The following is a 14,581-nucleotide window of genomic DNA, read 5'->3' on the forward strand; positions in this document are numbered from 1 at the left end:
TTCCTATATGCTCCCATCCAGAGGTGGTATACCTTGAATCATGGCTGATCTTGTGACTTGGTTTGGTCAATAAAATGTGGTGGAAGTAATAGCATCCTAGTTCCAAGCCCAGGCCTCAGGAGACCTTGCTCACTTCTGCTTCTCGTCTTGGAATACTGAACAATTCCAGGTGAACTGGCTGTTACGATAGAGAGACACAAGGCCTAGCTATAGGAGAACTGCTTAGCTATAACCAGAGGTCAGCAAACTTTTTCTATAAAGGGCCAGGTAGTGAATATTTCAGGCTTTGCAGGCCATGTAATTTCTGTTGCAGCTACTCAACTTTGTCGTAGCACAAAAGCAACCATAAGGATATGTAAATAAACAGAGGTGGTTGTGTTCCAATAAAACTTTATTTACAAAAATATACAACAGGCTGGATTTGGCCTTTAGGCCACAGTTTGCTGACCCTTGCCATATAAGCAATAATAGATGCACACTGGTTCATGCTGATCACTCTTGGAGGAATCTGTTATGCAGTAACAGCTGACACATTCTCTTTCTCCCCTCCTGGTCACTATTCCATACACCTTTCCAAAAGTAACCAGTAACCACAGAGTATTTTTGATTGTTTTTGAAATGTGTATATATGGAGTTATACAGTCTATATTCTTCTATGTTTACCTTGTTTATGAGCATATTAGTTAGCTTTTGCTGAATGGCAAACCACCTCCAAAACTTAGTGGCTCCAAAAGCTAACATCTATTTCAATCACGATCTGCTTGGCCTTTTTTCTGGTCTTGAGTGGGCTTAGGTGATCTCGGTTGGAATCTTTCATGTTTCTATCTTACAACATCTTACCAGTCCGCTGGCGGCTGGCTGGTCCCAGATGGCCTCACTCATATGTTAGGAAATTGCCTCACTATAGGCTGGGAGATGGGCCATGTGTCCCTCAAAATTCGGTAAGCTAGCCTGAGTTTGTTCATACTGCAGCAGGGTTCCAAGAGCAGAATAAAAGAGAGCAAGCCCCGGTGTGCAAGCATTTTTCAAGTCCATGCTTGTGTCATTTGTAATTATTGCATTGACCAAAGCAAGTCATATGGCCAAGCCCAGAGTCGATATGTAAAGGAACTACCCAAAGGCAGAGATAAAGGGAAGTATGAATGAACTGGAAATCTTTACTGCAACAATCTACCCTATAGTGACATTCATACATGATGTTGTTGACTGCAGAAATTCATTCATTTTTGCTGCTGTGTGGTGTTCCATTTAATGAATACACATAATTTTTAATCTATTCTGCTACTGATGTACATTTAGAGTATTTCTATTTTGGCTATTACTTAATAATGTTTCTAGTAACATTTTGTAAATATATTTTGATAAACATACACTCATTTCTTTGGGGTCTACATCTATGATTGAAGTAGTTGGATCATCCCATCCCATTGCCGTTGAGTCAATTCCGACTTGTAACAACCCTATAGGACAGAATAGAACAGCCCCATAGGGTTTCCAAGGCTGTAAATCTTTATGCAAGCAGACTGCCGCATCTTTTTCCCACAGAAAGGCTGGCGGGTTCGAACTGCCAACCTTTTGGTTAGCAGTCAGGTTCTTAACCACTACGTCACCAGGGGCCCTTAGTTGGATCATAGGGTGTGCATATAGTCACCTTTAGTGGTCACTGTCAAACAGTTTTTTGACGTATTTACACCAACTTACATAACTAACAGTATTGTTTGAGAATTCTCATTACTGCATATCCTTGCCAACACTTGGTATTGGTAGTAGTTTTTAAAATTTAGCCATTTCAGTACATGTGTATACACTGCATTGTGATATAATTTGTATTTCCCTGATTTTTAGCACAGTGTTACACCTTTTCATACGTTTTGGCCATTTGGATATTCTCTTTGTTGAAGCATCTTTTCAAGATTTTTGCCTATTTTCTGATGGATTGTCTTTTTCTTGCTGGTTTGTAGAACTTCTTTACACAGTTAGCTTTTAAGTACTTCTTTGGAAAAATTTATTACAAATATATCCTCCCAATCTTTGGCTTCTCTTTGAATTATTTTAATGATGACTTTAAGGAATAGAAGTTTCTAAATTTTAAAGTATTCCAATTCATAAATCTTTACATTTAGTGCTTTAATAGTTTTACTTCTTGTTTAAGAAATGTTTGTTTATCAGTCTCATGAAGATATTCTACGTTAGCTTCTAGAAATCTAATTGCTTATCTTTCACATTTAGACCTAAAATCTATCTGGAATTGATTTTGTATATGATATGAGGTAAGAGTCAGTTTTACTTTTTCCCATATGGATATTCACCTGAAGCAGGATCATTTATTGAAAAGACTATCCTTTCTCTGTTGTGTTTTAGTGCCACTGTTAATATACATATTGAAGTCGGAGCAATTCAGAATATATATGGAATACATATAGACTATCTAATGACTGAAGATGAAATGACATCAAGGATATCATATATGAAGAAAGCAAGAGGTCATTAAAAAGACAGGAAAGAAAAAAAAGACCAAAATGGATGTCAGAAGAGACACTGAAACTTTCTCTTGAACATAGAGTAGCTAAAGTGAAAGGAAGAAAGGAAGTCAAAGAGCTGAACAGAAGATTTCAAAGGGCATTGAACACAGAGTAGCTAAAGTGAAAGGAAGAAAGGAAGTCAAAGAGCTGAACAGAAGATTTCAAAGGGTGGCTTGAGAAGACAAAGTAAAATACTATAATGACACGTGCAAAGACCTGGAGATAGAAAACCAAAAGGGAAGAACATGCTCCGCATTTCTCAAGCTGAAAGAACTGAAGAAAAAAATTTAAGCCTCGGGTTGCAGTACTGAAGGATTCCACAGGGGAAGTATTAAACAACGCAGGAAGCATCAAAAGAAGATGGAAGAAATACAGAGTCACTGTACCAAAAAGAATTGGTCGACATTCGACCATTTCAGCTGGTAGCATATGATCAAGAACCAATGGTACTGAAGGAAGAGGTCCAAACTACACTGAAGGCGTGGGCGAAAAACAAGTCTCCAGGAACTGATGGGATACCAATTGAGATGTTTCAACAAACTGATGCAGCACTGGAAGCACCCACTCATCTATGCCAAGAAATCTGGAAGACAGCTAGCTGGCCAGCCGACTGGAAGAGATCCATATTTGTACCCATTCCAAAGAAAGGTGATCCAAGCAAATGTGGAAATTACCGAACAATATCATTAATATCATGCAGAAGTAAAATTTTGCTGAAAATCATTCAAACATGATTGCAGCAGTACATCAACAGGGAACTGCCAGAAATTCAAGCCAGATTCAGAAGAGCATGTGGAATGAAGCATGTCATTGCTGATGTCAGATGAATTCTGGCTGAAAACAGAGGATACAAGAAAAATGTTTACCTGTGTTTTATTGACTATGCAAAGGCATTCGACTGTATAGATTATAACAAATTATGGATAACATTGTGAAGAATGTAAATTCTAGAACACTTAATTGTGCTCATGAAGAACCTGTACATAGATCAAGAAGCAGTAGTTGAAACAGAAAAGGGGATACTGCATGGTTTAAAGTTAAGAAAGGTATGCGTCAGGGTTGTATACTTTCACCATACTTATTCAATCTATGTGCTGAGAAAATAATCCAAGAATCTGTACTATATGAAGGGCTCCAGTGGCTAAGAACTCAGCTCCTAACCAAAGGCCAGTAGTTCAAATCCACCAGCCACTCCTTGGAAATCCCACGGGGCAGTTCTACTCTATCCTATAGGCTCACTATGAGTTGGAATCAACTTGATGGCAACAAGAAGTTGTAAAGGATTTCATTTTACTTGGATCCATGATCAATGCCCATGGAAGCAGCAGTCAAGAAATCAAAAACACATTGCATTTGGCACATCTGCTACAAAAGGCCTCTTTGAAGTGTCAAAAAACAAAATGTCACTTTAAGGACTAAGGTGTGCTTGACCAAGCCATGGTGTTTTTAATCACCTCATATGCATGTGAAAGCTGGACAATGAATAAGGAAGGCTGAAGAGGAATTGATGCATTTGAATTATGATATTGGTGAAGAATATTGTTTTTTTTTTTTGTCAGAAGAACAAACAGATCTGTTCTGGAGAAAGTACGGGCAGGATGCTCACAAGGATGGCGAGACTTCGTTTCACATACTTTGGGTATGTTACCGGGAGGGACCAGTCCCTGAAAAAGGACATCATCTTTGGCAAAGTAGAGGGTCAGCAAAAAAGAGGAAGACCCTCAATGAGATGGATTGACACAGTGGCTGCAACAAGGGGCTCAAGCATAACAATGATTGTTGTTATGGGCTGGGCAGTATTTCATTCTGTTGTACATAGGGTTGCTGTGAGTCAGAACTGATTCAACGGCACCTAACAACAACATATATAGAATATATACGTGGAATATGCATACAGATAATATATGTGGATATGATTCTGTTTAATTGGTCTATTGGTGTATCCATTTTGTCTTAATTATTACAGTCCAGTTAATTTTTTCCTTTTTTCGATTGTGTTTTGGTATCATATGTAAGAAACCACTGCCTAATTCAGAGTCACAGAGATTTATTTCTATGTTTTCTTTTAAGGGTTTTATAGTTATATCGGAAAGATGCTTGATTAATCATTAAAACCAAAAAACAGTTGCTGTTGAGTCAACTTTGAACCTCCAACCTTTTAGTTAGTAGCTGAATGTGTTAACCATTTGCCTCACCAGAGACTCCTAAAGGGCATTTACCTACTGTATTAGAAAGGCTCTTGCAGCGGGGTTCCATACCCATATTTTTCTTATATGCCACAACTCAACCCTTGTAGGCCACTTTTAAGTCTCTGAACATAAATAATAGGACTTCTACTGGCCCTGCATTTATCACAAATACTTGAACTATTCAGGAAAAGGCAGAATGAACACTGAAGTTAATTACAGACCATAAGCCCAAGGGGATAATACACCAGCACCATTTACTCCCAACCTCTGAGCATTCCTGTGAGAATGTTACCTCAGATTTTGTTTTATAGACCTATTCGTTTCCAAACTACACAACACGATTCTCAAAATTCATGTTTCACTTAACTGAGCCATTTTGTAACCTCTGTTAGACTGTTATTTTAGCTCTAGTTAATCTGTTCCTATAAGAGTTGTTCCAGTCTCTTAGCCTTCCTAAACTCCTTATGTTCAACTGTTGGTTCCATTTCTTAGCTTAGTTTTGGAAGACACCATTTAAAGCCCTTCAACTTCAATTCCATCTATTTATTGTCCATAGTCAAAACACACAAAAATTAAAAATTTGAGGTATATCACACATTGAAAAAATTTCTGGTCTACAAGCCCTGGTGGTATAGTGGTTAAGAGCTCGGCTGCTAACCAAAAGGTCGGCAGTTCAAATCCATCAGCTGCTCCTTGGAAACTCTATGGGGCAGCTCTACTCTGTCCTACGGTGTCACTATGAGTTGGTACTGGCTTGACGGCACCTAACAACAACCACCACCACCTACTTTGTAATCATTAAGTTCAAATACAATAACTTCTTGAACGACTACTAGTTTCCAAGCCACAAGCCCTAGGAATTCCAGAATGGAAGATAATGAATGAGCCACTTTAGCAAAATGACAGGAAAGGGCTGAATAAAGTCATAGGATTCTACTGCCACTGGAGAAATTCAGAGAAAGGAAACATGTGGTGGAAACTGGGAGAAATATAAGCTCAGAAACTGCATTTAGATGGTTGCCTGTTATATATGTGAAGCACCCTAGTATGCCACAGAATAGAAGTCGTATATCTATTATAGGGGTGCCAAAAATTCAAGGGTCAAAAGGAAATTGGAGGTTTAAATATTCAGTGTGAACTCTAAAAGAAGTAAAGGGAGTTTTAAGAAGAGAGCAGGGGGTATCGCCTTTACAAATACCTAAATTTTACATAGACTATGGGTGTTTGAGGAAACCCTTGTGGCATAGTGGTTAAGTGCTACAGCTGCTAACCAAAAGGTCAGCAGTTCGAATCCACCAGGTGCACCCTGGAAACTCTATGGGGCAGTTCTACTCTGTCCTATAGGGTCGCTGTCAGTCGGGATCGACTCGATGGCAACGGGTTTGATCTGGTTTTTGAAGGAGGTTTGAAAAGGTATCTGAGTGGTGCAAGTGGTTTGTGATCTGCTGCTAACCTAAAGGTTGGTGGTTCGAATCCACCCAGCCACACCATGAGAGAAAGACCTGGAGAACTGCTTCTGTAAAGATTACAGCCAAGAAAACCCTATGGAGCAGTTCTACTCTGTAACATGTTACTGTGTGTTGGAATTGACTCAATGGCAACAAGTTATGGCTTGGTTTGTGGTTGTTAGAGAGATCCCACTGAAAATGGGAATTGACTGCTTTCATGGGGAGTCACTGCAGTGCTTTCTTAGTTCTAAAGTTTCTTAATGTTTCATACTTGGTACTCTTTACTTTTCAACTGCCTGCTGCCCCATAGATGGTACAGCTATTCCTTTATCACGTTTCAGGCTATTATTGATACAGAACCAACTGAAGGTGAGGCCAAAAAATGGAGAATGTTACTAGAAGGAGCTTAATGAACAACAAAGCCAGAAAGCAAAGGCTGACAAAGCCAAATATGGAAAGGCAAACATCAAGTGCTGAAGACATTGGGTTTAAGTTTTAATGGGTTATTGGCAAAATCTAAGTCACTCAGAGTTGGAAAGAAATGTAGTCAAAACTGACAAAATTCAAGATAACTGTGGTATACCGATGGCTCATCTTTATCAGCTACTGAACTAATTAAAAAGGTAGAGACTAAAGGCTGCTGCTAAGTTCAGCACAAAATACATAGTCAATGAATATTCATTGCCTTCCCACCCACTTCCACCAACCGGGTAATTCAAGAGGCTCCGTTCTTTAATTTATGTATCACCACTCATCTAAACCAGAATATGAACTTTCATGGGTACATACCTGATTACCATAAGCATATAGAAAATTACTTCGTGGATGGAATACCATTCCAACAGGAACAGAGAATGATGAAGGAAACAAGAAATTTGGGAATTTACTCTGTGAACTTAGTCGATTATTTTTTAGGACGTGCACAGAAGCAGAGGTTTCTTTCTAAAAATAGATAAAGCATGAGTAGGTCATAGAAATTTTCCCATTACTAGTAGTAGTACATTTATAATTTTTTGAGTTTCCAATTACTTGGTTTTTGATTAAGATAGGGAGGCATATGTTAACACAGCATGGAACTGAAAAGATTAGCAATCATCACTATCTCATTACTCTGCCCCTCCTCCCACAAACTCCCATTTTATAGATGATGAAAGCAAAGTTTAGGAGGTTGGACACTTTGCCTAAAGTTCTATAATAAATGGCACAGAGAGATTTACTCAGAGCCATCACTTGAACTTGGCACACAGACTCCCATGTCAATGCTACCACACCAAACTACTTTTTAAAAATATGGATACCTGGGCCTTGCCCCAATTCTATTGGATCATGATCTTAAGGGTATAGGGGCTAAACTTAGGTATTTTGGGAATGGCTCTAAGAATAATTCTAATTCACAGCTAGAGTTTAGAGCTTTTGGAATGGAAAATATAGATTGGTGGCTATTAGTTTCAATTTTTGTTCACTTAAACTAACCCCTCCATTGAACCTTAAATTTGTGTAGAACAAACTCAGTTCATATTCTCCTGGAGAATTAGCAAGAGAGAATCACTGTGCATATTTTCCATTTTCATCGAACTGAATAATGGTCCAAGGCAAGAAACCTCTTAAGTGTCCTAATCTATATCATTAATATGTCCTGAACTCTATCTTTAATCATGAATAATTTTGCTGTAGCCAATTTCATCAGGTTCTATTGCCAAAGACAACTAGAATGAAGAAATAACTTTTGCTAAGGTGAATTTTCTTTGTTGTAGGACTTGGTATCAAGAGCAGTCACCTCTGGGATATAAGGCCTACCTGGTTAGAGAAAAGGTAAATTCCATTTGACCGTTCTATGTCAACAAGAAATGTTATCACGTTGGAAGGAACGTGTCTCACTCTTCTCAAAGCGTAAGGTATGCAAGGAAACCATTCGAGGAATGGTTCCGTACTGTAAAAACAGGTGCTTGCCTACAAAAGAGAAAGGAAAAGTTAGCGGCACTCTCTTCTGGGGGTATGCGTCCAGAAAGCTCTGCAAAACTTTCTAGTATAGATTGTTTTTCTACAAGCACTGTGTAGGTCCAGATTTAACGAAACTAGGTAACTACCATTAAACCCAAGTAGAGACACCACTGGGTGCAAAGGGTGATTGTTAGGACTTTCAGTTTGCAGAACTGTCTTTTTCATTTTTTTTTTTTTAAGATGAATAACAATCCATGAACTCATGCCCAACAAAATTTCTTACCTTTTACAGTATTCAGTACCATACCTCACTTAGGGTCCTATTTCTGTCAAAGGTGATAGTAACATAATCAACTATAAAACACAAAGGTACAGGAAATTACAAACAGCATCTATACTTCTAAAACCAGAAGGGTTAGTGTTAATAAAATAGATGGCATAAATTAAAATTCTAGATGTACCATCAGTTAATATATACTTGAATACATTTTCTTGCAGTTATAACAGGGTATGTCTATTGTCTTAGATTGAAATTAAAAAATTTGTCTGTTTTAGGCCATTAACTTATATTAAGCAAACCTATCTTTACATATTATTTTATGTAATTTTATTTAATCTATATATGCTATCTGTTGCTATCCATAAGTTTGGCAGACAGTGTTCTGATAAGGCCATCATGGGCTAATTTTTGGAAGTAGATTGCCAGGCCATTCTTCCTAGTCTGTCCTAGTCTGGAAGAGCCGCTGAAACCTCAATAGCCGCAACAATAGGCTCAAACATATTAAAGGTCATAAAGATGGCACAGGACCGGGCAACGTTTCATTCTGTTGTATATAATGTGGCCATGAGTCAGAGCTGACTCAATAGCAACAAACAACAAAAACCAAAAAAAAAAAACAACAAACCCAGTGCCGTCGAGTCTGGCTCATAGCGACCCTATAGGACAGAGTGGAACTGCCCCATAGAGTTTCCAAGGAGCGCCTGGTGGATTTAAACTGCCAACCTTTTGGTTACCAGCTGTAGCACTTAACCACTATGGCACCAGGGCTTCCACAAACAACATATATACTATCTGTATTGATAAAAGCCTGTATATATGTTTAAAATTCACCTTCAAATTTTTCTCTGTTAGCAAAACATCTTTCATTATACCACAATTTTCCTTTGATGTAGTCGGCCTGTATAAATAAATAAAATTATCCATTAGGCAATACGTAGACTTATGATATAAAATAGAAAAAAAATTCAAAAACTAAAAGTGATAATTTAGACATGTGAGTCAAAGAGACAAATTGTGTGTAAATAAAAGGTTGAATGAAGAATGAGGACAAGAAACAGAACATACATTTTGAACAACACATAAAAAGGAATAAAAAGAAATTTCACATGTATTAGATTATGTTAATAGATAATACTCCTGGTTCTCTGTACTGTCTTTCTGAAGCTACCGGGCGGGCGTTCTTACCCTTTCATTACAGCTGCAGTGGGTCACATGTTTACCGTTTCCTTGGTAGTTGCAGCTAGGCTTGAGGGGCCTTCACAGGCTCCTGACAGCAGCAAGAAGCAACAGGATTGGTACATTTCGTGCCTATTTTTCACATGTGGACATCTTTTCAATTGAAATGCGCGGGAGTTCTATATTGCAACTTTTTTTCTTTTTTCTTAGTATTTTATGACATGACAACACATGTGAAAATCAATGGCATATTAGAATCAATGAAATATGTTGTCACAAAGGTACAACTAAATCAATTTAACCTTCCAAATAGGGTAAAGTGTTGAAGGGAATACAGCCTCAACTCTTTTCATCTTTTGTTCTCTGATTTGTAATCCAGGCTAACAACAGTCATGGGGAACAGAGAATGAGATGCCATAAGCGTTTAGCATAGTAAAGTGTTAGCCAGATGTCAGCCCCTGCTCTGTTCGACTGGGCAACTTTGAGAAGGGCACAACCTCAACAACCATAGCAATCCTGGGCAGAAGGCATTGAGGCCATAGCGTACGAGGAAGGGGTTGCGTTGCCTCTGAGACAGAGAGGGGCACTTCTCTGAAACAGAAAAGGAGATCCTATTTAATGATCACTGAAAACAAACTATTTTTTAAGAAAAGTTCTAACTGCAAATGCTATTACAGTAACAGGAATAATCTACATTGTAAACACATGTCTTCCTTAAACAACCTTTAGATATTTAAAGTGTCTTACCCTTTCAAAACCACAAAAGTCTGCCCTTGAAAACTGGAAGAAAAAAGAAACTTTAATTTTTGCTTGAACATCAAAAGGTGTGACAAAACATAAAACTGAAATTATACCAAAGCAAATGATTTTTTTTCTTCTTTTTTTATCACCACAGCTAGGGTTGTCATTCACTAAAACTAGTTTACACAAGGTCCTAAAGATCCGTCCCTCAGGTTTTGCCTTGTTTCACCATTTTATTAGTTTAATGTATCCCTTAATTTAATTCCAGAAAGGATTTGAGATCAAAAGCACACATTTAGATGATTTTTATGGAGGGGTTCAGGAAGTGCTCAGAAGGACGCTAAGGTTGCCACCCTCTTGGGTTTAGGAGGGAACACGCAGCCTGCTACTTTCTCCCTTGTCATTTTGTTGCCCAAGGCAGCTCGGAGATCAGGATCACATGATGCACCATCCCTGCCTACGTCTCTGTGCTTTTTTTTTTTTTTATTATTTATTTTATTTTTGTTGGTGGTGTTGAGAATACATACAGCAGAACATACACCAATTCAATGGTTTGTACATACACAATTCAGTGACATTGATTACATTCTTTGAGTTGTGCAACCATCCTCACCCTCCTTTTCCAAGTTGTTCTTCCCCCATTAACATAAACTCACTGCCCCCTAAGCTTCCTATCTGACCTTTCAAACTGCTGTCGTCAATTATTTAATGTAGTCAGTGTAGCCTCCCTGGCTTCTCCAGCTCTCTGCGTTTACAGTTACGTGATGAGCACAATGAAAGGACAGATCTATTGGTTGACTGAGTGACAAATGGTACTTTCTCATAGATGATGAGGAAGGAGAGAGGGCCCTGAATACTCATATACCTGAAGAAAGATGCTAATCACCATGTATAACAAAAATCTGCCTTACAACCAACAAAATGGTCCCTTCTTTACCTCCCCTTATCTTTTCTCCAAGGAGCCCTGGTGGCACAATGGGTCAGTGCTCTGTTGCTAACCAAAAGGTTGGCAGTTCAAACCCACCATTCGCTCCACAGGGGAAATATGTGGCAGTCTGCTTCCACAAAGATTACAGCCTTGGAAATGCTATTCTGTCCTATGGGGTTACTATGAATCAGAATTGACCGGCAGCAGGATCTTTTCTCCTGCTGATCCTAAATATTTACTGTGTTAGGTGCCCTGAGTCAATTCTGACTCACAGAGACCCCATGTGGCAGCGTAGAAGTGTCTCATAGTTTTCTTGGCTACAATCTTTACATAAGCAGATCGCCAGGTCTTTCTCCCATGGAGCTGCTGGGTGGGTTCCAACTGCCAGCCTAGTGCTTAACCACTGTGCCACCAGGGCTCCCTAAGTATTTATCACTGGACTTATTTCTATCCTGGTAATTTTTACAGGTATTAATTAACAAGTTTAAGAATTTCCTGGCATGCATATTGCATATCCTCACATAAACCTATATTCCCCTTCACTCAATCCCAACATTTATTTTTAATTTATGTTACTTTGTAATATTATATCGCCTTAATGTATTTGGGGACGTAGGTAGCTATAACTAAAAGAACAAATAAATATTTTCTACACACATGCATTTAAAGCTGATTTTAATTTTCTGTAGCAATAGTGCTAGCATCATTTCCAAATTGTATATTCAACAATAGGAGGCAAAGGAAAAAGAGACTGTATTATACTTTTACACTTTTTAAAAAGAAGAAGCATTTCAATTTTAATGTGTATCATACATAACTCAAAAATCAAAACATTTCATCTTTATGTCACAGAACATATTTAAGGTTAACTATTGTTATAAGGCAATTCACATACCCTTAAGTCTGAGGCTGATGGGTAACGAAGATCTCTACTTACAAAAAGACCCAAAGAGGTGAGAATAACCAAAAAATGATTTGTTAAAACCATATCCACCAATGAAAGTTCTGTGAGACCTAAAGGAAGAAAATCATACCATGAGTTAAAAAGCAGGAAATAAATAAATGAGCTCCTCAACAAAGCCAAGAGATTTCATAAATATTGATCAACTAATTGACATGGTGAAATGCTGCAGTTGAAGGCACTGTTAGAAGAATTACCTTCTTCAAGTTGGGAATAGATATTCTCCGTCATGTTAAACCAGCTGGTATTATCATAATCCCAAAATCCGGAAAAGGTGACGCCTATGTAAACACCTAACATAAAGGAAAAGGACAATTAAGGCTAGATAACTTTACAAAGTTAGTAACTCAATTCTGTGGTGCTAGGTCTTCAGAGGCAACAGCCTGTATCTGATCTGCTCCATCGTCTATCCCATTCTCCACATCCCCTACAGTAACTCCCCCCGCCCCCCCATTTGAGTCTCACTTCCCCAAGCTTGGTAAAACGAAGTAACTTCAGATTACAGCACAGCATCTTGGCCAACCATTAGATTAAAGCTTAGACTAGTCCCCTCTGGGAATAATATGTCCTTAAAATAAATTATCTTAACCATATTGGTTTATTACTTAAAATTCCAAAAAGAAAAAAAAAAAGCTGTACTTAATTATTAAAGTATTTTGTGGTATAGCTGTCTAAGTATAAAGATGTTCCAATTTCAGGAGTATAATTTTAGTCAAGAACAACAACAACAAAGAATCTCCAGAGAAGAAAACTAAAATGTAAGCTCCAAGAGGGAAGAAACTATGTTTGATTTATTTTAATATTAGTTAATTTTAGAAAAATAGAAAAAATGTTTGCTAAAGCCTCATGAGAACCTCTTAAGAGATGAGGACTGGCCATACTGAAGATACTGAAAGCACTTTGTTCCCTTATCCCGCCTTTGCTTTGTCATAGCTAGGAATGTTGAAATCTTCTGTTTTTTAAAAAAGCCAGAATGTTTATCTGAAGCTTTGTCAATGGGACATAACTACTGCTCCAGAGAAGGTGACAACCTGGGGCGGGGGAAGAGGGAGCTTGAAGACACTTGACTATCTGATGCATATACTTTGTTTCCAAAAGATGCATGTTGTTAAATGTATATTTTAACTACCACCTCTTTTCTGTACAGGGAAAGATGTAGAAGTGTTATTATCCCTTTACTTCTTCACAGAATAGGAAAGCTAAAAATAAGCTTTGCTTTTCTGAGTGCTACCTCTGGTTATACAGACAACAGCACACTATATTCTAAGTTGGGGTGATTATAGGTGTCCAGGATGATATCGTGTGAGCATGCAAAGTTTAGAAATATTTAATGGAGAAGTAAGCTGTGAAATAAGTGCTTTATTTTGCTTAATATTTTTTTGTGTGTGTGATAATGAGACCTTTTATTAGTAGGAAATTTTACGTTTTATGAAGAGCTTTCATGTGAATTATCTATTATTAAAACAATTCCTTTTTATGACAGTGGGTTTGGCTTTTTTTTTTTTTTAGTTTCTCATTCAAAAATTTATATACAAGGAGCACACCAGCCCAGGGGCAAAGACTAGAAGGTAGGAGAGGACAGGAAATTTGGTAATACGGAACTCAAGTTCGAAAAGGGGAGAATGTTGACAGGTTGTAAGGTTGTAACCAATGTCACAAAACAGCATGCGCACTAATTGTTTAATGAGAAGCTAGTTTGTTTTGTAAACCTTCATCTAAAGTACAATAATAATAATAATAAATGTTATTATTGCTGTTAGGCACTGTCGAGTTTGTTTCGACTCATAGTGACCCTATGTACAACAGAACGAAACACTGCCCTGTCCTGCACCATTCTCTTTTTTGCTAACCCTCTACTTTACCAAGCATGATGTCCTTCTCCAGGGACTGATCCCTCCTGACAACATGTCCAAACTCTGTGAGACATAGTCTCGCCATCCTTGCTTCTAAGGAACATTCTGGTTGTACTTCTTCCAAGACAGATTTGTTTGTTCTTTTGGCAGTCCATGGCATATTCGATACTCTTTGCCAACACCACAATTCAAAGGCGTCAATTCTTTGGTCTTCCTTATTCATCATCCAGCTTTCGAATGCATATAAAGTGATTGAAAACACCATGGCTTGGGTCAGGTGTACCTTAGTCATACACAAATTGTTTTGTGACATTGGTTGCAATTCCCCCATTGTGTCAGCCCTCTCCTCCCCCTTTCGCTTTCCACCCTGGGTTCCATGCGTCCATTTATCCAGTTTTCCTGTCCTTCCTACCTTCTCGTCTTTACTTTTGGGCAGGTGTTGCACATTTGGTCTCAAATACTTGATTGAACTAAGAAGTACGTTCCTCACATGTGTGTGTTTGTTTTATAGGCCTAATTTTTTTGAAGACCTGATGGTGCAG

General features: G+C 38.1%; 1 protein-coding gene across 1 annotated transcript in view; it reads right to left on the reverse strand.

The window, feature by feature from the left end:
* Positions 1-14,581, reverse strand: part of CATSPERB (cation channel sperm associated auxiliary subunit beta) — a 147,151-nt gene that overhangs the window by 69,982 nt on the left and 62,588 nt on the right. Inside the window, exons 9-15 of the mRNA XM_049897973.1 lie at positions 12,384-12,479; positions 12,121-12,239; positions 10,304-10,336; positions 9,212-9,278; positions 8,408-8,454; positions 7,957-8,109; positions 6,949-7,101 (exon numbers count right to left, since the gene is read on the reverse strand). Of these exons, the coding sequence (XP_049753930.1) occupies positions 6,949-7,101; positions 7,957-8,109; positions 8,408-8,454; positions 9,212-9,278; positions 10,304-10,336; positions 12,121-12,239; positions 12,384-12,479 (668 nt within the window). The remainder of the gene's footprint in view (positions 1-6,948; positions 7,102-7,956; positions 8,110-8,407; positions 8,455-9,211; positions 9,279-10,303; positions 10,337-12,120; positions 12,240-12,383; positions 12,480-14,581) is intronic.

This window comes from Elephas maximus, chromosome 10 (assembly GCF_024166365.1).
Source record: "Elephas maximus indicus isolate mEleMax1 chromosome 10, mEleMax1 primary haplotype, whole genome shotgun sequence".
Taxonomy (NCBI): Eukaryota; Metazoa; Chordata; class Mammalia; order Proboscidea; family Elephantidae; genus Elephas; species Elephas maximus.